The sequence below is a fragment of the Sus scrofa genome, chromosome 6, assembly GCF_000003025.6.
Source record: "Sus scrofa isolate TJ Tabasco breed Duroc chromosome 6, Sscrofa11.1, whole genome shotgun sequence".
Lineage (NCBI taxonomy): Eukaryota > Metazoa > Chordata > Mammalia > Artiodactyla > Suidae > Sus > Sus scrofa.
The window spans coordinates 10,617,294-10,643,073 of NC_010448.4; the positions used below are offsets into that span (position 1 = coordinate 10,617,294).

Sequence of the window (25,780 nt, forward strand, 5' to 3'; positions counted from 1 at the left end):
ATGGTGGACTACCTGGACAGAGCCAGGAGCCAGGGCAGGACATCCTGGGTAACAGAGGGAGAGGAGGAGTGGGTGGGTCCAGATGCAAGATGCAGAAACAGGTTTGATAAAGACCGTATAATCCTCTTCTTGATGGAAGCACTGATAATATTTTATAGATAGCTCTCCTGGAGGCCTGGGGCAAACTTGACGTCTTGGTTTCATTTGCTTAATAGTGATGACCCTTTGATCTTCATAGTGTTTTTTGTTTCTCTCTTTCTTAAACGCATCCTGCTAGTCCCAGCAATGTTTTAAAATATTTTACAGTGAAATCACATGCCGTGCATGACCAAGGTTGTAGAGTCTAAAAGGTGAAAGGAGAATGAATTTTAAATGCTCATTGAAAAGGTGTTCAACCACTCTTTAATCACCAGAACATAAGTCCTTCACACTCAAAAGGCAAGAATTAATGTTCTATTTTCTTTGCATTTCCATTGGAAATTCCTTTCCCCCATGACAGTAGGAACCAGGATCTAGTTTGAATGCAGGTTGGAATGGAGTGGTCCTAGGAAGTGAAGATAAGTGAGTGGATCTCTCTACAGCACTTGCACTTGAATTTGTCTATGTCATGTGCATGTGTGATACCACTCCACTGTATTGTGATGTGATCTTGCCGCATGAGCCTTAGCTCACTGTAATTGTGAGGGGGGAGAGATAAACTGGGAGTTTCAGCTTAACATTTCACCTGTATTGCAGCCATCATGCACGTGTGGTGTACTACAGTATTTTCTCCCCTATAGTATCTCTGCATTGCTATTTCACAAAGAACGTAGCAATCATGGGTGTTACATTTGAGATACTATTTAGCTGAAGGTAAAACTGAGTTGAACTATCAGTGAGTGTCAGAATTATCTTCTGAATGTAAAACTGCTTTCAAAAGTCTAGATTGATGGTTAATAAAACCCGAAAGTTTCTGTGTTTATATCATATCACATGAAGACATTAACAGAAACACTGCAAAAGTCTCAAATAAGGAAGCATAGTATTTATTCAAAATATAGGAAATGTTGTAACATCATTGAACAAATGTTTCCAAGAACAGTGTGCATGACTGAGCTGCGAAAAGTAAGAAAAGCAAAAACCAAAACGATCCTCAGAGCTAAAAGACTCCTAGGACCTTGATTTTGAGGTTTCCATTGGTGATTAATGAGAATTTGGCATTTGTCGATTTTAATGGCACTACCTGTTGTGTCTTGTTTGGTTTTTGTTTTGGATGGGGGTGAGGGGGACAAAGCCCCCTCTATTAACTGTCTCTGTTTGGGCTGTTTCTGGGAGACACCAAGCTTTGTTTTTTTGGCTGACACATGAAGACTAGACCATGGAATCTTAAGAGTAAGCCTTAATACTTGTGGAGACATTTAAGCTAATAGCACAGAAGCAGAAACCGTTCTGTAGTATCCTCACGAGTGGTCTGGGATAATGGAGGTCCTTGAACAGCTGCCACCCACCCAACTTTAACTGGGATCCCACCAGACATAGATAGAGCCAGGGGTTCCTATTTTTAACTGGAAAACCCATGCTGCTTCTTGGGCATGAATGCCCAGTTCTGGTGGTAACAAATTTTCCACAAAACTCATGGGGCGGAGAAAACCAGCTATTTATATTCATCCTTTGAGCTTGACAGAAAAAAAAAAAAAAAGAGTGGTTAAGGAAAGAGAGACTCAGGAAGGGAGGCAGGCAAATAATGTGCTCACCCACATCAAAAACAAGGTGATATCTAGATGCAGAAACAAACTTGTGGTTCCCGAAGGGGAAAGTGGGGGGAGAGACAAACTGGGAGTTTCAGCTTAACATATACACACTATTGCATATAAAATAGATGAACAAAGACATACTGTATAGTGTGGGAAACTATAGTCAATATTTTGTAATAACCTATAATGGAAAAGAATCTGAAATATATATATATACACACACATATATGCACACACATATGTGTGCATATATGTATAAATGAATCACTTTGCTGTACACCTGAAGCTGACACAACATTGTAAATCAACTGCATTCAGTTCAAAACAAAACAAAACACAAAAAATAAGGTGATGTCTTGCAGTCTTTAGGTACATATTGTTGGAGGTCTTAAGTTCTCTTTTAAACCCATCCACCAGTCATCTATGTGATCCTGCAAAAGTTCTTTCTCCTCACTTTTTTTTTTAAATGAAAAAATAGCTACATTATGGAGTTGTCAGAGGACCATTTGAGGTAATTCGTAGCAGAAGGCCAGCAGAATGTCTTGACACCTGGGAAGTGCCAGCACATGATCGCTCTTATGTTAGTAGTCAGATGTGGTAGGATCAGATTTATCCCCCCTCTTTTGCCCTTTTGCGGTCAAATCCATTTTAGTATGTATATTACCAACCCCTCCTTCTGGTCATGTTTCTTTTGTCCTCTCTGCTCATCCTGGTACATGGTTAACAGACACATATTCTTTGGGCAAATTCTCTTTGGAAATCCTATTGGAAATCTGCCTGGATTTTAAAGTGGATGGTGGGCAACTCTAAGGTTTTATGAGTATTTTCCTTGTGACCAGCATCCCCTGGCATCCAGGAGAGGGTTTGTAAGTTGTGGGCCAGGATAAATCATAAGAATCCATATATATGTGCACGTAGATTCAGTTTTGAGCACTATCTGTGGAGCAGCACTGTGTGTTAATACCATGGTAGGCATTCAAGTTCAATGTGAAGGTTGAGACCTCATAGCATAACCTTTCCTTCAACATAATGTAAAAAATATGTATTCTTGCTTTATTGATTGGGTATACCTAGAATTGAGGGGAGTGGGCTTATAGCAAGTGTGTTATTTCCCTCTATCTACCTAAATCACAGTTTTGATGATGAGAGGACCACATTTCAAAGCCTCATGGGAAAACTATAAATCAACATAAAACATATTTGGGAACAATGATGTGAACCAACTTTGAGGTCACAAGGTCATACAAATGTCTTTAAAAGCTTCGGTGAGATTTCTGGAATGCCTGTGCACATCAAGATACTGACCTGTATCTTGATCTCTGATTTTTGTGTCTTACACTGTCCAGATTCTGATGCAAGGCAAAAATCCTGGGATAGCTTGGAAGTATGCACTTCCCAAGGTCATGAATGGAACTCAGCCAGCCTCCAAAAGACACATCCATGCCTGGAGCACCGTGTATTCCGATTGTTCCGTCACCTGCGGTGGAGGTAGATTTCCGAATTCTGTTTTTCAAGTCTCCTCTTCAAACAGGTTCCTTCACCCCAGGCCTCTTTCAACTATACGGTTTAAAGAAGCAACAAAAGAACTATCTTTAGGAGAACCGTCACTGTAAAAAAGCAAATATTATTTGTTCTCTCTGGGGATTTTCTTATGTAGGAAGGAACTAACCCTTACAAAACTCAAGTCAACCACAACCAGAATTCAAAAGTTAAGCATCTGAAACGTAAAGGAGAAAAAAATACAAAATGTCTATCTATTTATTTATAAATACAAGGCTATCTTGATGTATTGATTTTTCAGCTTACAGTTTTGTTTTTCTGCCCTGACGTTTGCGTTGCTGTAAACCTCCCACTGGGACGAAGAGAGGGAGAGGCAGGACAGAGCTCATGTGATAGCGATCTGCCACCAGGAGACTGTGTCATGCCATCTTTCTCTGCAGGGAAATGGATTCAATCTGATAAATAACCCCTGTAAGGATGGAACAACAAAAGCCATCCTCCCAGTGCGTAGAAGGGAGGCGTTTTATTTAGATCCCCAAATATCAGATATTTATCTGGAAGTCATTCTTTGTCATGCTTGCTTCTTAGAGAAGAATGAAGGCTGAGGACTAAGTCCATGAAATCAAAGCATGAGCATTATTCACTCATTTCCTCATTCTCGGAGCGCCTGGTGACAGAGGGTCCTCTTGAGGTGTCCATCCCACAAAGTAACGTAGTGCATCTTAGAACCAGAGACAAAGCAGAAACAGAGAAAATGAAGAAATTCTTCTATCTCTGTGGCCTCTTCTTCAGCTTCCCATGCTAGTTAAATGTGAGGAAATGCTTCTTATTAAAAAACAATTAATTAGAAGAGAATATACTTTTCTTAATGAACATTTTAAAGGCAACATAGGGCATTCTTGTTGTGGCTCAGCGGTAACAAACCCAACTAGTATCCATGAGGATGCAGATTCAATCCCTGGCCTCACTCAGTGGTTAAGGATCTGGCGTTGCCATGAGCTGTGGTGTAGGTTGTAAACGTGGCTTAGATCCTGCATTGCTGTGGCTGTGCTATAGGTTGACAGCTGTAGTTCTGATTTGACCCCTAGCCTAGAACTTCCATATGCCATGGGTGCAGCGCTGAAATGCAAAATAAATAAATAAAGGCAATATACTATAAAGAAGAAAAATAATCTCCTATAATCCTTAATCAGGAACAGCCAATGTTAACACTTTGATTTATATCATTCTATTCTTATGCATATAGAAAAACGTGTTTGACATACTCAGACATATGCCACAGGTATCATTTTTTTTAAAGGAGTAGAAACCATACTGTAGACATATCTTTATGGTGTTTTTCATATCATCTGCAAGCTCAGGCAGTTATTCCTGTATCAAATGTTCTTTGAGATCGTTTATCCTCACTTCCTGGTATTCCAGAGAGAGCACAGTTCCTTAGGAAAAGAGAGATGGTGATCCATTTACAGGAAATAAAAGCTCCCAAGGGGATGATGTTGGACAAGTGCATTGTGGGATTCTCCCTGGCCCGACTTGGCAATCCCTTTACATGACCCACGGACCATGGTGTGTCCGAGGCACAGGAGGGAGAACCCAAAAGAATGAGTCCTTCAGAAGCAAACGCTTAACTTTAGAGAATCCCAGAGGTTTGATCAGTTCCTCTTGAAAGTAAACCAACTTCAACCTTATCATTCTAGCAGGACTGACTTCATTGTTGCTCAGATTCTGTTTTAAGGACAAGTCCCTGTAAATAAAAACAATTGAAAGAGGAGGCGGCGTTCCTATGTGGGGAGCCTACAAACACAGCTTCACACACACACACACACACACAAATGTATGCCTCGGAGGAGAGGTCCTGAAATGAACATTGAAAGCAAGGCAGTGGGTTGAACAGACTAAAAAAACGGAGTCCTAGCAGTCAGGTATGAATACACGTTCAGTGAGTTCAACATTTTTGAGTATATATGCACCATACTATTATGGAAGTAGAAGATGCTTCCGATAGAGTTTCCACACATGATGCACCAATGATTTTCCTCCAAAGAACATTTCCCACTAGATGTGTGCAGGTTGAGTTAATGCTTGGGGGATGTTTCTCTTGACAGCTGCCCTTTTTTCAAAAGGTTGCCTTTGTCACTCTATGGTTCTAAAATCCACAGCAATCTTGAAAACTAAGAAGTTACATGTTAAAAAGTATCAAGAGGAGTTCCCTGGTGGCTCAGTGGGTTAAGGATCCAGCATTGTCAATGCTGTATGCTGTGACTCGGGTTTGACCCCTGGCCCAGGAACTTCCACATGCCCACAGACATGACTGATAAATAAATAAAAATTTTAAAGTATTAAATATGAAAATTTTTATCTCAGGGGGAGGTGAGGGGTAGGGAGTGAGATTCATCTGAGTTGTAGATTTTATGGGAAGGAAGTGTTTTTCACAAAATATTTGGATCCTGTATCTTTGATAAAATATCAGAAACCCTGGTAAATCTGAAGCTAAACCTGGAAAGTAAGTGGAAATGGTTATGTAATTTTGACTTTGTCACTTTTGATATCTTCTTAGGTTACATAAGTGTCAAGGCCATTTGCTTACGCGATCAAAACACTCCAGTCAATTCCTCATTCTGCAATGCAAGAGCCAAGCCAGCAACTGAACCCCAAATGTGCAATGCTTTTTCCTGCCCTGCCTAGTAAGTCATCTGAAAGTGTCTTTCTAGTTGCCTTTGTGCTCTTTATTGTTGATATGAGATCATTAAAGCCACTGTCAATGCTTCTGATCAGCAGTGAGTCAGAGATAGGAGTTCCCTGGTGGTCTAGCGGTTGAGGGTCCAACATTGCCACTGCTGTGGCGCGGGTTTAATCCCTAGCCCGGGGAACTTCCACATGTTGAGGTCATGGCCAAAAAAAAAAAAAAAAAAGTAATTCAAAGACAGAAGATGCCCTGTAACACCCTGCCCACCCCCACCCCCCGGAAAAAAAGGCAAGAGACAAAACAGTAGTTGCAGTTAAAATACGTAACTTGAAAAACACAAATTTGCTTCAGAGACACTCAGACTCTGGCTAGGCCAACTTAAATTTAGGATTTAAAAAAAGGCATAAAGGCATGTTTAAAAAAAAAAACAAAAAACCTTTGCATAGAGACCCCTCTTCTCTGAACTAAATCAAACAGATATTTAAATAATACAGAATCCTCTATTAGTTAAATTTCTATGTGGTTGTGTGCTTAACTTTTACATCGCTGCCCAAGAATTTAAAAAGCAACATACTAAGCAACCCATGAAACCCCAAATGCAAATTACACGGTAGCAAGACACCAAGTCAAAAGGAAGGAACAGAGGCCAAGTGGTCGCCCTGTTTTGGAGGAGGAGGAGATACCCCGGGGAGCCCAGTGGGTTTGTGTCTGGATTGATTTTAGCCGCGCTATTGTTTGAACACTCATTTTCAGTAACGTGCCCGGCCAAATGGAGCCTCTTCTTGTGTGATTGATCTCCTGCCAAATGTATTTAGATAGAGCTGACAGAGTTCCTTCCAAGGCGAGGTTGTGTTCACGGATGTTTCAGATCATCTTATAAGTACTGTTTGCTTTGTGGTGATGCAATTATATTGCACAATCTTTTTCAATACATATATTTTTACCTTGTAAATAGAGTATTTGTCCCATGTGGGGCTTCAGCTATCCACTCATCCCCTCTGCCCCATTGTCCACCCAGTTTTTCTCTCAGATTTGGGAACCTACTGTATCCTAAACACAAAAAGGAAAAAGAAATTGGGGGCAGGGTGGCGGGGGGATGAAGAGGATTTTTCTCTTTTGCCAAGAAATGTCTGGTTCTAAAAATATCCAGTTGGGAGTTTCCATGATGGCTTAGCAGGTTAAGAACCTGGCACTGTCTATATGAGGATGCAGGTTCAAACCCTGACCTTGCTCAGTGGGTTAAGGATTCGGTGTTGCCGTGGGCTGTGGTGCAGGTTGTAGATGTGGTTCAGATCTGGTGTTGCCATGGCTGTGGCACAGGCCTCGGATACCCGGGAACTTCCATATGCTATAGGTGCAGCACTTAATTTATATATATATATATACACACACACACACACACACACACACACACATATATGTATGTATATCCAGTGGCTTTAAGACAGTGTTGCTGCCCTTGTGGAATAATCTCTCCTTTAGATGAAGGGTGTGTGTGTGTGTGTGTGTGTGTGTGTGTTTACGTCCATGTAGGGATCATTAGTATATTTAAATGCCAAGCTAGTATTTTCTATTTTAAGCCTCCTTTCCATCATTGGTTATTCCTGCCAAGTAAAGAAAGGGATCCTGGGAGTCCCTGTTGTGGTGCAGCAGAAAAGAATCTGACTGGTACCCATGAGGATGCCATTCAATCCCTGGCCTCGCTCAGTGGGTTAAGGATCTGGTGTTGCCATGAGCTGTGGTGTAGGTCACAGACGTGGCTCATATCCCATGTTGCTGTGGCTGTGGTGTAGGCTGGTAGCTGTAGCTCCAATTTGACCCCTAGCGTGGGAACTTCTGTATGCTGCGGGTGCAGCCCTAAAAAAAAAAAAGAGAGAGAGAGAGACCCCATTCATACGTACATCCATGACAAGGGAGAGAGCGTTGGTCCTGTTTAGTTCCTGAAACTACAACATACAGAAATAATTCTATGCACTAACAAGTTTTCTGGCTGTTTAAAAGCAGAACAGCCCCTGCCATGACCCTACAGAGTTGGGAGTAGTGAAATGGACAGGATCTTTTTGCTTCTTTTCTCTCTTTTGCTGCCTTACTATTTATGTTATATTTCCTATTGAATAATGGGACCTCCCCGAGACGACTCTTCCCTGGAGATGTACTAGAAATAAGGGCATAGACTATTAGAGGTCTCAGGTTGAAGGCGTTCATCTGGTCTCGCGCCATTTCTTTCCCACGTAATGACCATGTTATAGGCACTTACTGTGTACCAGGTCCTGAGCTGAGACCTGGTAGACAGAGATGAGTGGCTTGCAGTTCCTGCCATCAGTGAATCATTGAATAGAAGAGGTGGATGCGCAGACAGATAATGGAGATGCAGTGAGATACCTGCTATGAAAACATTCTGCATAAAAAAGCAGTACGGGAGAAGCTGGACAGTGGAGGAATCTGCACTCTGAGGTTGATGGGGAGGAAGGTTACAGCCGGAGAGCGAGCCAGGGCCCTGAGTGTGGAGACGCATGAAGGTCACACACAGTCCATTTGTGTTGTGTTCTTTCTAGTACTTTTACACACACAGCATATTTGCCACATAAGGAAAGAATCGTCAATTTGGTGGACCAAAAAATGCCACCTGTATGAGCAAATGCTGAAATGAATCATATCTCATAATGTTTTCTTTGCATCTTATTATAAGATGAAATGACTGGACAAATACATGGAATTATTTTACCTGATATCTTTCATTAACTGAATATGATAGCATGGTGTTTTCAATGCTTTAAAATACATATAATCCTACAGCTCATGTGCTAAACTCTCTTGAGTACAGGAAAGGTCTTGTAGGGGAAACCAGAGCAAAAATCACAGGACTGGGAAAACGCAGGAATGCAGAGGTGTAACAGAAACATATTTGGTCTTAGTAATGTTTTATGTCTTAAAAATGACACTTAGAGTATTTGTAAACCAAGATCAGTTTTAGACATTGCTACTTGAAAATGTATCATGATCTGGTGGATCTTTTTTTATAGTAGGCCTTCAAATCATAGAATTTCAGTTAATCAAAAGCAGTTACTGGGAGTTCCCTGGTGACTTAGGGGATTAAGGACTCGGCATTGTCACTGCTGTGGCTTGGGCTTAATCCCTGGCCTGGGAACTTCTGCATGACTTGGGCCCAGCACCCCCCCCCCAAAAAAATCAATTGTTGAAAAGGATTCATTGTTTCATTGATCACTCTTTAATGTACACCAAGTCTCGGATAGGTGTGAAATAAAGTGACCTGGCAATCTTTATTTTAAAGAACTGAAGGTTATATCTCTTATCAGTGCATTTTAAGGCTGGCCAGATACTTCCTTCCATTCTGTGGGTTGTGTTTTCATTTTGTTTAGGGTTTCCTTTGCTGTGTGAAAACTTTTTAAGTTTAATTAGGTCCCATTTGTTTTTGTTTTTATTGTCATTACTCTAGGAGGTGGATCTGAGAAGATATAGCTGTGGTTTATGTCAGAGTGTTTGGCCTATGTCTTTCTCTGACTTTTACAGTATCTGATCTTGTATTTATGTCTTTAATTCACTTTGAGTTTATTTTTGTATGTGGTGTTAGGGCGTGTTCTAATTTCATTCTTTTGCATATAGCTGTCCAGTTTTCCCAGCACCACTTATTGAAGGAACTGTCCTTTCTCCATTGTATATTCTTGCCTCCTTTGTCATAGATTAGTTGACCATAGATTCATGAGTTTACTTCTGAGTTTTCTATCCTGTTCCTTTGATCTATATTTCTGGGGTTTTTTTTGTGCCAGTACTATACTGTTTTGATGACTTTAGTTTTTAATTTTAAAAAATTTTTTAATTGTTATTTCCTCAATACAATTTTTTTCCTATTGTACAGCATGGTGGCCCAGTTACACATACATGTATACATTCTTTTTTTCTCACATTATCAGGCTCCATCATAGGTGACTAGACATAGTTCCCAGTGTTACACAGCAGGATCTCATTGCTAATCCATTCCAAAGGCAATAGTTTGTATCTGTTAACCCCAAGCTCCCAATCCACCCTACTCCCTCCCCCTCGGCAACTACAAGTCTATTCTCCAAGTCCATGATTTTCTTTTCTGTGGAAAAGTTCATTTGTGCCGTATATTAGATTCCAGATATAAGTGATATCATATGGTATTTGTCTTTCTCTTTCTGACTTACTTCACTCAGTATGAGAGTATCCAGTTCCACCCATGTTGCTGCAAATGGCATTATTTCATTATGGCTGAGTAGTATTCCATTGTGTATATATACCACCATATCTTCCTAATCCAATCATCTGCTGATGGACATTTGGGTTGTTTCCATGTCTTGGCTATTGTGAATAGTGCTGCAATGAACATGCAAGTGCATGTGTATTTTTTAAGAAAAGTTTTTTTCTAGATGTATGCCCAAGAGTGGAATTGCTGGGTCATATGGTAGTTCTATGTATAGATTTCTAAGGTACCTCCATACTGTTTTTCATAGTGGTTGTACCAACTTACCTTCCCACCAACAGTGCAGGAGGGTTCCCCTTTCTCCACACCCTCTCCAGCATTTGTTATTTGTGGACTTATTAATGATGTTCATTCTGACTGGTGTGAGGTGGTATCTCATGGTACTTTTGATTTGCATTTCTCTAATAATCACTGATGTTGAGCATTTTTTCATGTGCTTGTTGGCCATCTGTATGTCTTCCCTGGAAGAAGGTCTATACAGGTCTTTTGCCCATCTTTCAATTGGGTTGTTGGCTTTTTTGCTGTTGAGTTGCATAAGTTGCTTGTATATTCTAGAGATTAAGCCCTTGTCAGTTGCATCATTTGAAACTATTTTCTCCCATTCTGTGAGTTGTCTTTTTGGTTTCCTTTGCTGTGCAGAAGCTTGTCAGTTTGATTAAGTCCCATTGGTTTATTTTTGCTTTTATTTCTATTGCTTTGGGAGACTGACCTGAGAAAATATTCATAAGGTTGATGTCAGAGAATGTTTTGCCTATGTTCTCTTCCAGGAGTTTGATGGTGTCTTATATTTAAGTCTTTAAGCCATTGACTTTAGTTTTGTAGCGCAGTCTGAAGTCAGGAAGCCCTATTCTTCCAGTTCCAATTTTCTTTCTCATTATTGCTTTGGCTATTCAGCGTATTTTGTTTCCAAAACAAATTTTAAAATGTTTAGTTCTATGAAAAATGCCATTGGTAATTTGATAGGGATTGCATCAAATCTGTACTTGCCTTGGGTAATGATCAAATGTTAATATTTATTCATTTGGGGTGATGGGCCTATAGATTTTTAAAAATATGACCATCTTTAGGTGTTTATAGTTTTGACATACTCAATACAAAATGAAATAAAATGAGAAAGAAAATATTTTACCAAAGGAAAAAAAAAAAAGGCTAGCTAGCAAAGTAGCTGGGGAACTGCCTTAGAAATTCTTTTAAGGCCTCCGAATGCGCCCCCCTCTCTTGCACAGGCACACATGCTCCTCCCTCCTCTGCTCATCTGTCACTTCATTCATCTCATTATTGTCCTTTATATGAACGTCGGCTGACGTTATTATTAGAAAGTATTATTTTCACTTGTTCACATGTCCGCCTCTTCCACAGGCTCCTTAATGGGAAGAGCACTGCTTCATCCATTTTTCCGAAGCCTAATACCTAGGCAAGTCCCTGGCACAGATTTAAGCTCCCAATCAATTCGCCTAAATGAATCAATCACCCGGATTTCCAAATGGCACGTGTTTCTTCACCTGCAGAGGGCAGGGATGTATTTTTCCCCAGAACTAGGTGGCAGTTAAATGTGAAGCCCTAGCACTGGGCCATGTTTGTGTAGCCCTGAAAAATCTATAAAGGAAGAATCAGTCTGAATTATCCTTATTGGTTGTACAGGTGAGCTAAGGCTTTCATCAGGTGGCTCATCTTCACAGTACGTACTTTGGAAGCGCTGTCCAAAGTCTCTGCTTCATTGGACGTCATTCTATTCTCCTCTGACAGCTGGAAGCCAGGCGAATGGAGTGTGTGCAGCCGGTCATGTGCCGGGGGTCAGCAGAGCCGAAGGTCCAGTGTGTCCAGAAGAAGCCCTTCCAGAAGGAGGAAGCGGTACTCCATTCTCTCTGCCCAGTGAGCACACCCACTCAGGTCCAAGCCTGCAACAGCCATGCCTGCCCTCCAGAATGGAGCCTTGGGCCCTGGTCTCAGGTAACTTGGAAAGGCTTGGGGTCAGCAGGCTCGTTCACCTTGCAAAAGGAAGGTGACAAAAATAGAGGTGGTTGGAGTTCCCATCATGACCTGGAGGGTTAAGAGTCCAACTGCAGTGGCTCAGTTCACTGCAGAGGCGCGGGTTCAATCCCTGGCCCAGGAACTTCCATGTGCTGCAGGAGTGGCCATAAAAAATATTTTTAAAAATTAGCTTTGTAAGCACTTCATTAATGCTTTCTCAGCATTCACCAAAGACAATCATTGGAGACTAGTATGTAAATGGCTTTTTAAATTTTTTCATCTCAAGTGTTCTAAGACTTGTGGGCGAGGGGTAAGGAAGCGTGAAGTCTTGTGTAAAAGTCCCGCCACGGCAGAGGGTGCCCCTGAGAGCCTGTGCGCCAGCACCCCAAGACCAGAATCGCAGGAGGGCTGCGTCCTGGGAAGATGCCCCAAGAACACCCGGCTCCAGTGGGTCGTCTCTTCGTGGAGTGAGGTATGAGTTTAGCTGTACGGTTGGGGTTTTTGGGAATGCTCAGCTCATCCAGCAGCCTCCAGCCTCTCACAGCCCCTCCTTTTTGTTCCACACACATATGCCGGGGGCTACTCATTGTCCCTTCCTCCTGTGGGTCACTTCATCAAATATTGCCAGTGCACCCATCACACTGATTGGACCATGCCTAAGCAGTGGCCATAACAAAACCTCATGAGGCACCCATGTGAAAACAACACAGGTGAAGTGTGATGGGTGCTGTGTTGGGGTCTGTGATTCCACGGGGGACCTTGAGGTCCACACAACCCTGACATCAGGAGGAAACCTTGGCGAAGAGACTTTCCAGGGAACGTGAGCCTGAGGAATGGGCAGGAATCAGGGCAAAGAGGGGGTGAGGGCTGTTCAGACAGAAGGTGTACCCTCTCTGTGTGAGAGACAGGAACACATAACACACCCAGTACGAATGGAACACCGATGCATCAGGAGGGGCGGAGTGGGGGGTTAGAAGCTGAAAGCTTTATCAGGCACAGATGGTGAGGGCCTGGGGTGGCAGACAAGAAGGGTATGCTATAAATGCTGGGGAGCTAATTAAAATTGTAAATCCAGGAAAAGTGCTTGCATGGACATGGCGATGATGAAGCTGAAAGAGCTTCAGGGATGGAGGGAAGCAGGGTCTTTGAGAGTTCCTAAAGCGGCCAGCCAGTACCTTCAGGCACCTGTTGGGCAGGGACACTTGAAGATGCCTCCTAGAGTTCTAGCTTGGGAAACTTTCATGTTCACAGGCCTAGGAAACATCAGGAAAGAAGCCAAACCAGAAGTGTAGGTTGGTAACCTGTGAGACGAGGTCTCTGCTCTCATGGAGTCTAGAGTCTGGTGAGTGTGACCGAGGCCAGGACAGAGGAAAGGTCACTAGGAGGGATGGTGAGGTCCAGTAGGGAAGAGGCTTCTATCCCAACGCCTCTGGGTCTTTTCCATCAAGGCCTTTTTCTTCTGTGTAGATGCTAAGTAGAGAGCAGTGTGTCCACCTTTCTCTTCACTCATTTTCTTGAAGAGATATTACAACCTCATGGCTCAAGGCTTCGGCTTGAATCAGTTTTAAAAGCCACTTGAAAGCAGCCTTCCGTGTTTCCTATGGATGTGACCATTGGGCTAAGCCCCACTTTCCTCATTTCAAGCACATAATTTCATGTGCAGTGGAGCCAACACTTCCACCTCCCTCGTAGAGGTGCTCTAAGTATGGAGCTCAGCATTATCCTTAATTGTTTAGGATAGTGGCAGTGATGGTGGTTCTTACTGATTTAATCAGTTCATCAAGGCCTCATACTTGTTTAAAAGACTCAAAAAGAGGAGTTCCCGTTGTGGCGCAGTGGTTAACGAATCCGACTAGGAACCATGAGGTTGCGGGTTTGGTCCCTGCCCCTGCTCAGTGGGTTAACGATCTGGCGTTGCCATGAGCTGTGGTGTAGGTTGCAGAGGCAGCTTGGATCCTGTGTTGCTGTGGCTCTGGCGTAGGCCGGTGGCTACAGCTCGACTAGACCCCCAGCCTGGGAACCTCCATATGCTGCGGAAGCGGCCCAAAGAAATAGCAAAAAAAAAAAAAAAAAAAAAAAAAAAAAAAAAAAAAAACTCAAAAAGAGAAGGACGGAGGCTGATGAAATTAATATGAGAAAACCTCTTTTGCGGTTTTGTGCCATAACACATCTTAAGGTTCCTTCTCAGCCAAGAGAGAGGCAGGGTAAAAATTAAGGATCGTTATTATAGGGCAGTTCTTCCTACTCAGCTGCCCCTAACCCCAATCTCTGTGCCCTGCCTCCTTGGGCCAAACTCCCAGATCCTCAGAGAGGCCTCGGGTAGACCCGTACCCACAGCTGTTGACCCCCAAAGTACATAGAGACCCTGACCTCGTCCTCTGCTCATCTGGTCTTTTCTTGGGAGTTTCTCTCACTCGCCTCCACGTGGCGTCTCGTGGTCCCCCTGGGCAGAGCCTCCTTTGGTTTCATGGTGCTGATGAACTGTCTGACTCTGGGCAAGTGACTGCAATTCTCTGGCCTCTGTAGCACTAAGGACCCAGTGTGGTGGTTTTAGAATCCTTGTGTTCATGTGGTTGACCTTCCGAGTCCATCCCTATGAATTCACACGGATGGTGCATCCTTAGGTCAGAGCACAAGTCTGCTCAGCTGACTTGATGGTGGAGCCTGCACCCTGACGCCTCCTTTCTTGGCCCCTAGTGTTCTGCCAGCTGTGGTTTGGGTGTGAGGAAGAGGGAAATGAAATGCAGCGAGAAGGCCTTCCAGGGCAAGCTGATAACTTTCCCCGAGCGAAGGTGCCGCAACATTAAGAAACCAAGCCTGGACTTGGAAGAAACCTGCAACAGAGGGGCGTGTCCAGCCCGTCCAGTGTACAACATGGCGGCTGGGTGGTACTCATCGCCATGGCAACCGGTGAGTGCATACAGACGGGGGGGGGGGTGTAAGTGAGATTCAAAGCAGGGAGCAGTTCGCAACTGCTGCTGTTGGAGACCTGTTCAAGCAAACAAAACAAGATCCTGAGTTCCTTGGCCAGTTCTACCACCTGTGTGGTACTGGGCAGGTTCCATCATCTGTAAGCCTCCATTTTCACATGGAGAAAATTAAGATGATAGTGTCTTTTTTTTTTTTTTTTTTTTTTTTTTTTTTGTCTTTTTGCCATTTCTTGGGCCGCTCCTGCGGCACATGGAGATTCCCAGGCTAGGGTTCGAATCGGAGCTGTAGCCACCGGCCTACACCAGAGCCACAGCAACGTGGGATCTGAGCCTTGTCTGCAACCTACACCACAGCTCACGGCAACGCCGGATCCTTAACCCACTGAGCAAGGGCAGGGACCAAACCCGCAACCTCATGGTTCCTAGTCGGATTTGTTAACCACTGCGCCACGACGGGAACTCCAAATTTTTTTTTTTTTTGAGAGTGTCTTTAAGAGCTAGTTTTTTTTTTCTGAGTAAATAATATAAAGCACTTAGCACTATGTGACAGCCCTGGGCTAATATTCATGGTTATTGCTATTAAAACCTCCACTAGAGCCTCCTCTATTTTGGCAATGCTGCACAGAGTCTAGACTCATGCGGGTTTTATGTCATGTTTCTGAATAATGTAAGTACAGCTAACATTTGTGAGACCATATCTGTCCACCATATGCTACTCATCCTCTGTTCCCTCCTTTCCTCCTGGAAACAGTCTTGTGAGTGGGTATTATTGTCCCTATTTTGTGGATGAGGCACGTAAAGCTCAGAGAGGCAGTTCAGTCTAGGACACACAGCTATTAAGCTAATCAGATTTTAGAGGCACCCTTACCCTGAAAACACTTGGAAGCAACTTTAGATATGTTGGTTTGGTTCTTCTGAGTTAGGACTGGTGTGTGAGGCTAAGTTGGAGAGAACAGTACGTCCTTCAGGAATCCAAAGCTGTGTTTTGGTCCCTGCAGTGTTCCATCCAACAGGTGTTACTGGCTCTTCAAAGAACCCATTGGCTTCAGAGGTGCTACCTACCTCATCGTGAATCACAGGGGCCAGGTGGGTGTGTGTGAGCAGCAGTGTGTAACTATGTCTATGTGTGTGTGTATTTGGGAGGATCTGGAACTAAAGCATGGAGGAAAGGACAGGACATTAGCATAAAATTGTGTATCTGTAATTGGCTAGGCACTGTACCAGGTGCTATGCCTTTGGTTAGGTATTTCTTTTGAAATTTTTATCATGATTTTACTCATTTAACAGATTTGAAATTGATTTGTCTAAAATTATTTAGATCAGGGGGATCAGCAAATAATTCCCAGGGGGCTACATCTTCTCCCCCAACAGCTGCAAAAATTTTTATTAGGACACAGCCATGCTCATTTGTTTAGTTATTGTCTGTGGCTGCTTTAGTGCTACAGAGGCAGAGCTGAGGAGCTACAACAAAGATCATATAGCCCATCAAGCCTAAATTATTTACTATTGTGGGAGGAGAGGTCCCCAGATGGCAGAGTAGGAGCTCACCTTCTCTCACAGGCACCCCCAAAAAGCAACTCTTTACAGAACAGTTGGCACCAAAGGCCATAACTTACCAGAGAAGATCTTCTACAACTCAAGGTATCAAGAATGAACCACAATGAGAAATGAGGAGGCACAGTTGCAGTATATCCCCAGGTGGGCAGCTCACAAATGGGACAACAACTACAATTTTCAGAGCTTCTCCCAATAAGTAAGGGGTCTGCAGCAGGAAGACAAGCCCTCAGAATGCCAGGCTTTGAAGGCCAGTGGAGCTCACTTTCAGGAGTTCCAGGGGGCTGTGGGAACAGAGACTCCACTCTTAAAGGGTGCACACAAAATCTCAGGTGCACTGCGACCTAGGGCAGAAGCAGTCATTTGAAGGGAGCCTGGGTCAGACCAACCTGCTTATGTTAGAGAGTCTCCTGGAGAAGGAGGAGGCCACTGGAGTTCACCCTGTGGACAGAGATGCTGGCATCAAATTTGGGGGGAGCTGGTTCTACCACATGGACATTGGTGCTGGTAAGCACCATTTTGTAATCCTCCCTCTAGCTTATCAGCCTAGGGCTCCATCCCTGCCTGCCAGCCTGAAGGCACCAGTACTGGGACGCCTCTAGGCCAAGCAATTAACTGGGTGCTTGGCCCAGCAATTAACCCTACCCACCAGCAGAGAGGCTGCCTTAAGATTCCCTGATCCCACAGCTGCCTCTGGACACAGTTCTGCCCACCAGAAAGCCTAGGACCCAGCCCCACAAACCAGTGTGCAGGCAGTAGATCCAGGACCCCCAGAGCCCTGCAACCATAGAACCCAGGACCCAGATCCACTCACCAGTACGTAAGCACCAGCCCCAGAATCCCCTGGGCCCAAGCTCAACCTACCAGTGAGCCTGCTCTAGCCTCAGAACCAGCCTCTCCCACCAGACAGAGGACACCAGCCTCAGGACAACCACAGCCCCATACTCTTCTGTGGCAGGACCCAGCCCACTGATGAGCAGTCCAACACCAGCTCTGAGACATTTTGGCTGCCAGCTGCCCTGGGATCCACTCCCACTCACCAGCAGGCCAACACAAGCTTTGAGACATGCCAGACCTGACAGCCAGCAGTGTCAGAAAATGACCCTACCCACCAATGCTCGAATTCCACCTCTGGGACTGCTGAGCTCTGTAGCAGTAGTCTTTGCCTGCCACTGGGCTGGCATTAGCACCAGGACCTGGCTGCATGCACTAGTAGGCAAGCATCAGCCCTGGGATCAACTGGACCCTCACTCCATCCACACACTAACTACCATTAAACCCAGGCTTCTGAATGAGGCAGGGCCTGGTAACCATCTAAACAGAGGTCAGCCACACATGCCAGGTCACCCAGAGTGGTCAGACTTCCACAACTGAAGGACCCATGCAGCCCACTTAGGGGGACCCCTAGAGCATGTAACTCTGGTGACCAGAGAGTAGTGCACTGCTGGGACTACACAAGGCCACCTCTTCAAGGGCAGGAAATGCAACCAACATATGAGGATACATAGAATTAAAAATGCAACTTAGGCAAAATTAGGCAACAGACAAATACACTCCAAACAAAGGAACAAGACAAAACCCCAGCAGAACTAAGTGAAGTAGAGATAGGTACAAAGTCAGGATTGTAAAGATGATCAAAGAACTTGGGAGAAGAAGGCACGCCAAGGGTTAAGAAGTTAGACGTTTTTAACAAAGAGCTGAAAATATAAAGATAACCAAACCGAGATGAAGAAAACATAACAGAAATGAAATACACTAGAAGAATCAAGAGTAGACCAAATGATAACAAGGAATGTATCCCTGAACTGGAAGTCAGTCATGGAGATCCCTGAAGCTGAACAGGAAAACGGTGTACAGAGAGGAGGACAGTTTAAGAGACCTTTGAGATAACATCAGACATACTAACATTTACTGTATAGAGATCCGAAAAGGAGAAGAGATAGAAATGGGCAGAGATCATACTTGAAAGCATAATAGCTGAAATCTTCCTTAAGTTGGGAAAAGAAAGAGATATTGAAATCCAGAAAGCACAGAGTCCCAAACAAGATCAATCCAAAGAGGACCACACTAAGACAGCTTGTAATTAAAAAGGCAAAATTGAAGTGTAAAGAGAAAATTTTAAAGGCAGCGAGGGAAAAGCAACAAGGTTCACAAAAGGTAACTCCCAAAAAGTCTATCAGCTGACTTCTCAGCAGAAACTCTGTAGGCCAGATGGAAGTGCCGTGATATATTTTAAATGATGAAAGAGAAAAACCAACAAACAAAAATACTACCCAGCAAGGCTGTCGTTCACATTTGATAGAGATATCAAAAGTTTTATAGACAAGCCTAAACAAATGGGACTTAATTAAACTTAAAAGTTTCTGCACAGCAAACACTAAACAAAACAAAAAGACAACCCACAGATTGGGAGAAAATATTTGCAAATGAAGCAACTGACAAGGGATCAATCTCCAAAATTTATAAACACCTTCTGCAGCTCAATCCCCAGAAAAACAGACAACCCCATCAAAAAATGGGCAGAAGATCTAAACAGACAGTTCTCCAAAGAAGACATACAGATAGCCAAAAAACACATGAAAAGATGTTCAAAATCACTCATTGTTAGAGAAATGCTAATCAAAACCACTCTGAGGTACCCCCTTACACCAGCCAAAATGGCCATCATCAAAAAGTCTACAAACAATAAATGCTGGAGAGGCTGTGGAGAAAAAGTAACCCTATTACACTGTTGGTGGGAATGTAAATTGGTGCAACCACTGTGGAAAACAGTAGGGCGATTCCTCAGAAAACTAAAAATAGCATTACCATTTGATCCAGCAATCCCACTCCTGGGCATCTATCCAGAGAAAACCATGACTCGCAAAGACACAGGTACTCCAGTGTTCATTGCAGCACTATTTACAATAGCCAAGACATGGAAACAACCTAAATGTTCATCGACAGAGGAGTGGATCAAGAAGATGTGGTACATACAATGGAATGTTACTTGGCCATTAAAAGGAAAGAAATATTGGCATTTGCAGCAGCATAGATGGACCTAGAAATGATCGTGCTAAGTGAAGTCAGTCAGACAATGAGACACCATCAAATGCTATCACTTACATGTGGAATCTAAAAAAAGGACACAATGAACTTCTTTGCAGAACAGATACTGACTCACAGATTTAGAGAACTTATGGTTTCCAAATGAGACAGGTTGGGGGGTGGGAGGATCCACTGAGGGTTTTGGATGGAAATGCTATACAATTTGGTTGTGATGATTATTGTACAACTATAAATGTAATGAAATTCAGTGAGTAATTAAAAAAAGGGTTACAGACAAGCAAAAGCTAAAGCATTAAGCACTATCACACCAGCTTTAATAGAGAAATGTTAAATGGAATCTCTAAGCAAAAAAGAAAAGGCCACAACTAGAAATACGAAAATTATGAAAGGAAAAATCTCATTGGTAAAGGCAACTATTCAGTAAAGATAGTAAATCAACCGTATATGAAGCTAGTAGGAAGGTTAAAAGACAAAGCAATAAAATCATCTAGATCCACAATAAGCAGTTAAGGGATACACAAGGCAAATAGATATAAAACAAAATGTCAACACACTCATGAGTGAGGAGGGGAATAAAAATACAGGAATGTAAGAAATATACAAGAATTATAAAAAATACAAGATTTATAAAAGTCATTGAAATTAAGAGGTTAGCAACTTAAAATAATCGTATATATGTATATGTGTTACACATGCACACACATATACATATATGTGCATATATACACATATACATATATCACTATGTATATATCTCTCATTGTAACCATAATAGATACATTAAAAAAGAGAAAGAAGGAGTTCCTTTTGTGGCTCAGCAGAAACGAATCTGACTGGCTTCCATGAGGAGTACATTCAATCCCTGGCCTCACTCAGTGGGTTAAGGATCTGGCATTACCATGAGCTGTGGTGTAGGTCACAGACACGGCTTGGATCTGGCATTGCTGTGGCTGGGGCATAGGTCAGCAGCTATAGGTCCAATTCAACCCCTAGCCTGGGAGCCTCCATATGCCACGGATGCAGCCTTAAAAAGATAAAGATAACAAAAAAGAGAAAGAAATCCAAACATAACACTTAGTAGTAATTAAAGAACAAAAAAGTACCAAAAAAAATTTTTAAATGCCAATAGGTACATTCTTATCAGTAATTACTTAAAATGTAATGGTCTAAATGCTCTAATTAAAAGAAATATAAAGTAGATGAATGGATACAAAAACAAGGCCTGTATACATTCTGCCTATAAGAGACTCATTTCATATCTAAAGACACATACAAACTAAAAGTGAGAGGATGGAAAAAGTTATTCCATGTAAATGGAAATCAAAAGAAAGATAGGAATAAATATTAACAGACATAAAGAGAGAAATGACAGTAACAAAATAATAGTGGGGGATTTAAACACGCCACTTACATCAGTAGAGAGATCATCTAGACAGAAAATCAATAAAGAAACAGTGGCCCTAAATGACACATTTATAAGACCAACTTAATAGATATATATAGACTATTTAATCCAAAAGCAGCAGAATACATATTCTTTTCAAGGGCACATGGACTGTTCCAGGATGGATCACACACTGGGCCAAAAAACAAGTATCAGTAAATTTAAGAAAACTGAAATCATATCAGGCATCTTTTCTGACCACAATTCTATGAGACAAGAACTTAACTACAAAAAACAAACCGCAAAAAATGTAAACATTTGGAGGATAAACAATATGATAGGAGTTCCCTTTGTGGCTCGGTTGTTAATGAACCTTATTAGGATCCATAAGGATGCAGGTTCCATCCCTGGCCTCACTCAGTGGGTTAAGGATCCAGCATTGCCATGAGCTGTGGAGTAGGTCGCAGACACAGCTTGGATCCTGTGTAGTTATGGCTGTGGCATGGGTTGCCAGCTATAGCTCTGATTCAACCCCTAGCTTGGAACCTCCATATGCTGCAGGTGTGGCCCTAAAATGGGGAAAAAATAAAATAAATAAATAAATAACATGTATATATGTGTGTGTGTGTGTGTGTATATATATAATAAACAGTGTATCACTGGAAAAATTAAAGAGGAAATATAAAAACACCTAGAGACATATGATAACAAAAACACTATGATCCAAAACCTATGGGACACAGCAAAAGCAGCTCTAAGATCAAAGTTTATAGTGATACAAGCTTAACTCAGGAAACAAGAAAAATCTCATGCAAGCCAACCTAACATCTAAAGCAACTAAAGAAAAAAGAATAAACAAAAATCCAAAGTTTGTAGAAGTAATCCTAACAGAGGAGAAATAAGTGAAAGAAATTTTTAAAAATAGAAAATACCAACGAAACTAAAAGCTGGTTCTCTGAAAAGATAAGCAAAATGTATACACCTGTAGCCAAAGTTATCAAGAAAGAGAGAGGGCCCAAATCAATAAAATGAAAAAGAAAAACAGCACAGAAACACAAACGACGAGAGATCACTATAAACAACTGCATGCCAATAAAATGGAAGATATAGAAGAAGGACAAATTCCTAGAAATGTACAAACACACAAGTCTGAGCCAGGAAGAAACAGAAAATATAAAGACCATTTACAAACAATGAAAATGAATCAGTAATTAATTTAAAAAAAAAAACTCTCAACAAACAAAAGTCCAGGACCCCATAGCATCACAGGTGAATTTTACAAATACTGAGAGAAAACTTAACTATCCTTATCAAACTATTCAAAAAAAAATCTCAGAGAAAGGAATGCCTCTGAACTCATTCTACAAAGCCGGCATCACCCTGATACCAGAACTAGACAACAATAACACAGACAAAATTACAGGCTAATATCACAGATGGAAATAGATGCAAAAATTTTCAACAAGATATCAGCAAACCAATCCAATAGGATCTTACACCATGAACACATAACTTATCTCAGGGGTACAAGGATGTTTCAATATCTGCAAATCCATCAATATGATAGACCACATTTAAAAAACTGAAAAGTAAAAACCATATGCTCATCTCAATAGATTCAGGAAAAGCTCTGGACAAAATTCAACATCTGTTCATGATTAAAAACTCTGCAATGTGGTATAGATAGAACATACCTCAACTTAATAAAGGCCATATATGATAAGCCCACAGTAACATCATATTCAACAGTGAAAAGCTGAAAGCATTTTCCCTAAGATCAGGAAACAAACTAAAAGCTGGTGTGCTCACTCTCACCAGTTTTATTCAATATAATATTGGAAGTTCTAGCCACAGCAATCTCTTAAGAAAAAGCAATGAAAGGATCCAAACTGGAAGATACGGTAAAACTATCACTGTATACAACATTATACTATACATAGAAAATCTTACAGACACACCAAAAAACTACTACAGCTCATCAATTAATTTGGTAATGTTTCAGGATACAAAATTAATAGCAAGAATCTGTTGCATTCTATATATTAACAACAAACTGAGAAATTAAGGAATAATCCATTTACAATTACATCAAAAAGAATAAAATATCTAGGAATAACCTACTTAAGGAGGTAAAAGACCCATATTGATGAAACTCTAAGATACTGATAAAAGAAATAACAGAGATCATAAACAGATGGAAAGACATACTGTGTTCATGGATTGGATACTGTGTTCATGGATTGGATACTGTGTTCATGGATTGGAAGAATTAATACTGTTAAAATGATCATACTACCCAAGGCAATCTACAGATTCAGAGAATCCCTATTAAAGTACTAATAGCATTTTTCACAGAACTAAACAAATACTCTTAAAAATTTGTTTAGAACACAAAAGACCCTGAATAGCAAAAACAGTCTTGAGAAACAAGAACAGAATGGAAAGTATCATGCTCCCTGACTTCTGAATATACTACAAAGTTACAAAATAATCACAACAGTATGGTACTGGCACAAAAACAGACACATAGGCTAATGAAATAGACTAGAGAGGCCAGAATTAAAGGAGACAAGAATATACAGTAGAGAAAAGTCTCTTCAATTAGTGGTGCTAGGAAAACTGGACCATTATATATAAAAGAATGAAATTACTACGTTTTCTCATACCATACACAAAAAATAAACTCAAAATGGATCAAAGACTTAACTCTAAATCCTGGAAAACATAAAACTCCTGAAGAAAACATAGGTAGAACATTGTTTTTGACATAAATTGTAGAAATATTCTTTTCCATCTGCCTCATCAGGCAAAGGAAGTTAAAACAAAAATAAGTAAATGGCATCTAATAAAAGCTTTTTCACAGAAAGGGAAACCACTGACAAAATAAAATGACAGCCTACTGAATGGAAGAAAATATTTGCAAATGGTATGACTAATAAGGGGATAATAACCAAAATATATAAACAGCTCATAAAATACAACATTAAAAAGAGCAAACAGCCTAATCAAAAAATGGGCAGAAGTGAATAAACTTTCTTCCAGGAGAACATGCAGATGGCCAAAAAGCACATGAAAATGTACTCAACATCACTGATTATTAGAGAAATGCAAATCAAAACTACCATGAGATACCACCTCACACCAGTCAGAATGAACATCATTAATAAGTCCACAAATAACAAATGCTGGAGAGGGTGTGGAGAAAGGGGAACCCTCCTGCACTGTTGGTGGGAAGGTAAGTTGGTTCAACCACTATGGAAAACAGTATGGAGGTACCTTAGAAATCTATACATAGAACTACCATATGACCCAGCAATTCCACTCTTAGGCATATATCCAGAAAAAACTTTCCTTGAAAAATACACATGCACTTGCATGTTCATTGCAGCACTATTCACAATAGCCAAGACATGGAAACAACCCAAATGTCCATCAGCAGATGATTGGATTAGGAAGATATGGTGTATATACACAATGGAATACTACTCAGCCATAATGAAATAATGCCATTTGCAGCAACATGGGTGGAACTGGAGACTCTTGTACTGAGTGAAGTAAGTCAGAAAGAGAAAAACAAATACCATATGATATCACTTATATTTGGAATCTAATATATGGCATAAATGAACCTTTCCACAGAAAAGAAAATCATGGATGTGGAGAACAGACTTGTGGTTGCCTAGAGGAGGGGAGGGACTGGGGTGGACTGGGAGCTTGGGGTTAGTAGATGAAGACTATTGCCTTTGGAATGGATTAGCAATGAGATCCTGCTGTGTAGCACTGGGAACTATGTCTAGTCACTTATGATGGAGCATGATACTATGGAAAAAAGAATGTATACATATACATGTAACTGGGTCACCATGCTGTAAAGTAGAAAATTGACAGAACACTGTAAATAAGCTATAATGAAAAAAATACAAATCATTATAAAAAAAATTCTACATTAAAAAAAGGAAAAAGAAAAGATGCTCAACATCACTAATCATCAGAGAAACTGAAAATCAAAACCACAGTGAGATATCACTTCATACCTCTCCATGGCTATCATCAAAAAGAACACAAATAACAAATGTTGGTGAGGATTTAGAGAAAAAGAAACCCTTGTACACTGTTGATGGGAATTTAAATTAGAGCACGTACTGTGGAAAACAGTATGGACATTCCCCCCAAAACTAAAAATAGAACTACCACATGACCCAGCAATTCCACTCCTGGGTATGTATCCAAAGAAAACAAAAGCACTAATTCAGAAAGATACATGCATCCCCATGTTCATCACAACATTATTTACAATAGCAAAGATATGGAAGTAACTTAAGTATCCATCAACAGATGAATAGATAAAGAAGATGTGGTATAAATAGGAATACTACTCAGCTATAAAAAAGAATGAAATTTTGCCATTTGTAGCAACATCAATGGACCCCAAGAGTTATTATGCTTAATGAAGTTAGAACAAGACAAATACTATTTATAATCCCTTATATGTGGAATATAAAAAAATATAGACAACCAGTGATTACCAGAGGGAAAAGGGGCTTGAAGCAATGCAAACTACTATATATAACAAACAAGCTGCAAGGATATATTGTACAGCACAGGGGATAAAACCAATATTTTATAATAACTGTAAAGGGAATATAATCTATAAAAATTTTAAATCACTGTGTTGTACACCTGAGACTAATATAATATTGTAAATCAACTATAGCTCAATAAAAAGATTAA

At 41.2% G+C, this 25,780-nt stretch overlaps 1 protein-coding gene across 1 annotated transcript in view; it reads left to right on the forward strand.

Moving 5' to 3' along the window:
* Positions 1–25,780, forward strand: part of ADAMTS18 (ADAM metallopeptidase with thrombospondin type 1 motif 18) — a 164,005-nt gene that overhangs the window by 128,790 nt on the left and 9,435 nt on the right. Inside the window, 6 exon segments of the mRNA XM_021093765.1 lie at positions 3,080–3,221; positions 5,791–5,917; positions 11,909–11,964; positions 11,967–12,112; positions 12,420–12,605; positions 14,831–15,043. Of these exon segments, the coding sequence (XP_020949424.1) occupies positions 3,080–3,221; positions 5,791–5,917; positions 11,909–11,964; positions 11,967–12,112; positions 12,420–12,605; positions 14,831–15,043 (870 nt within the window).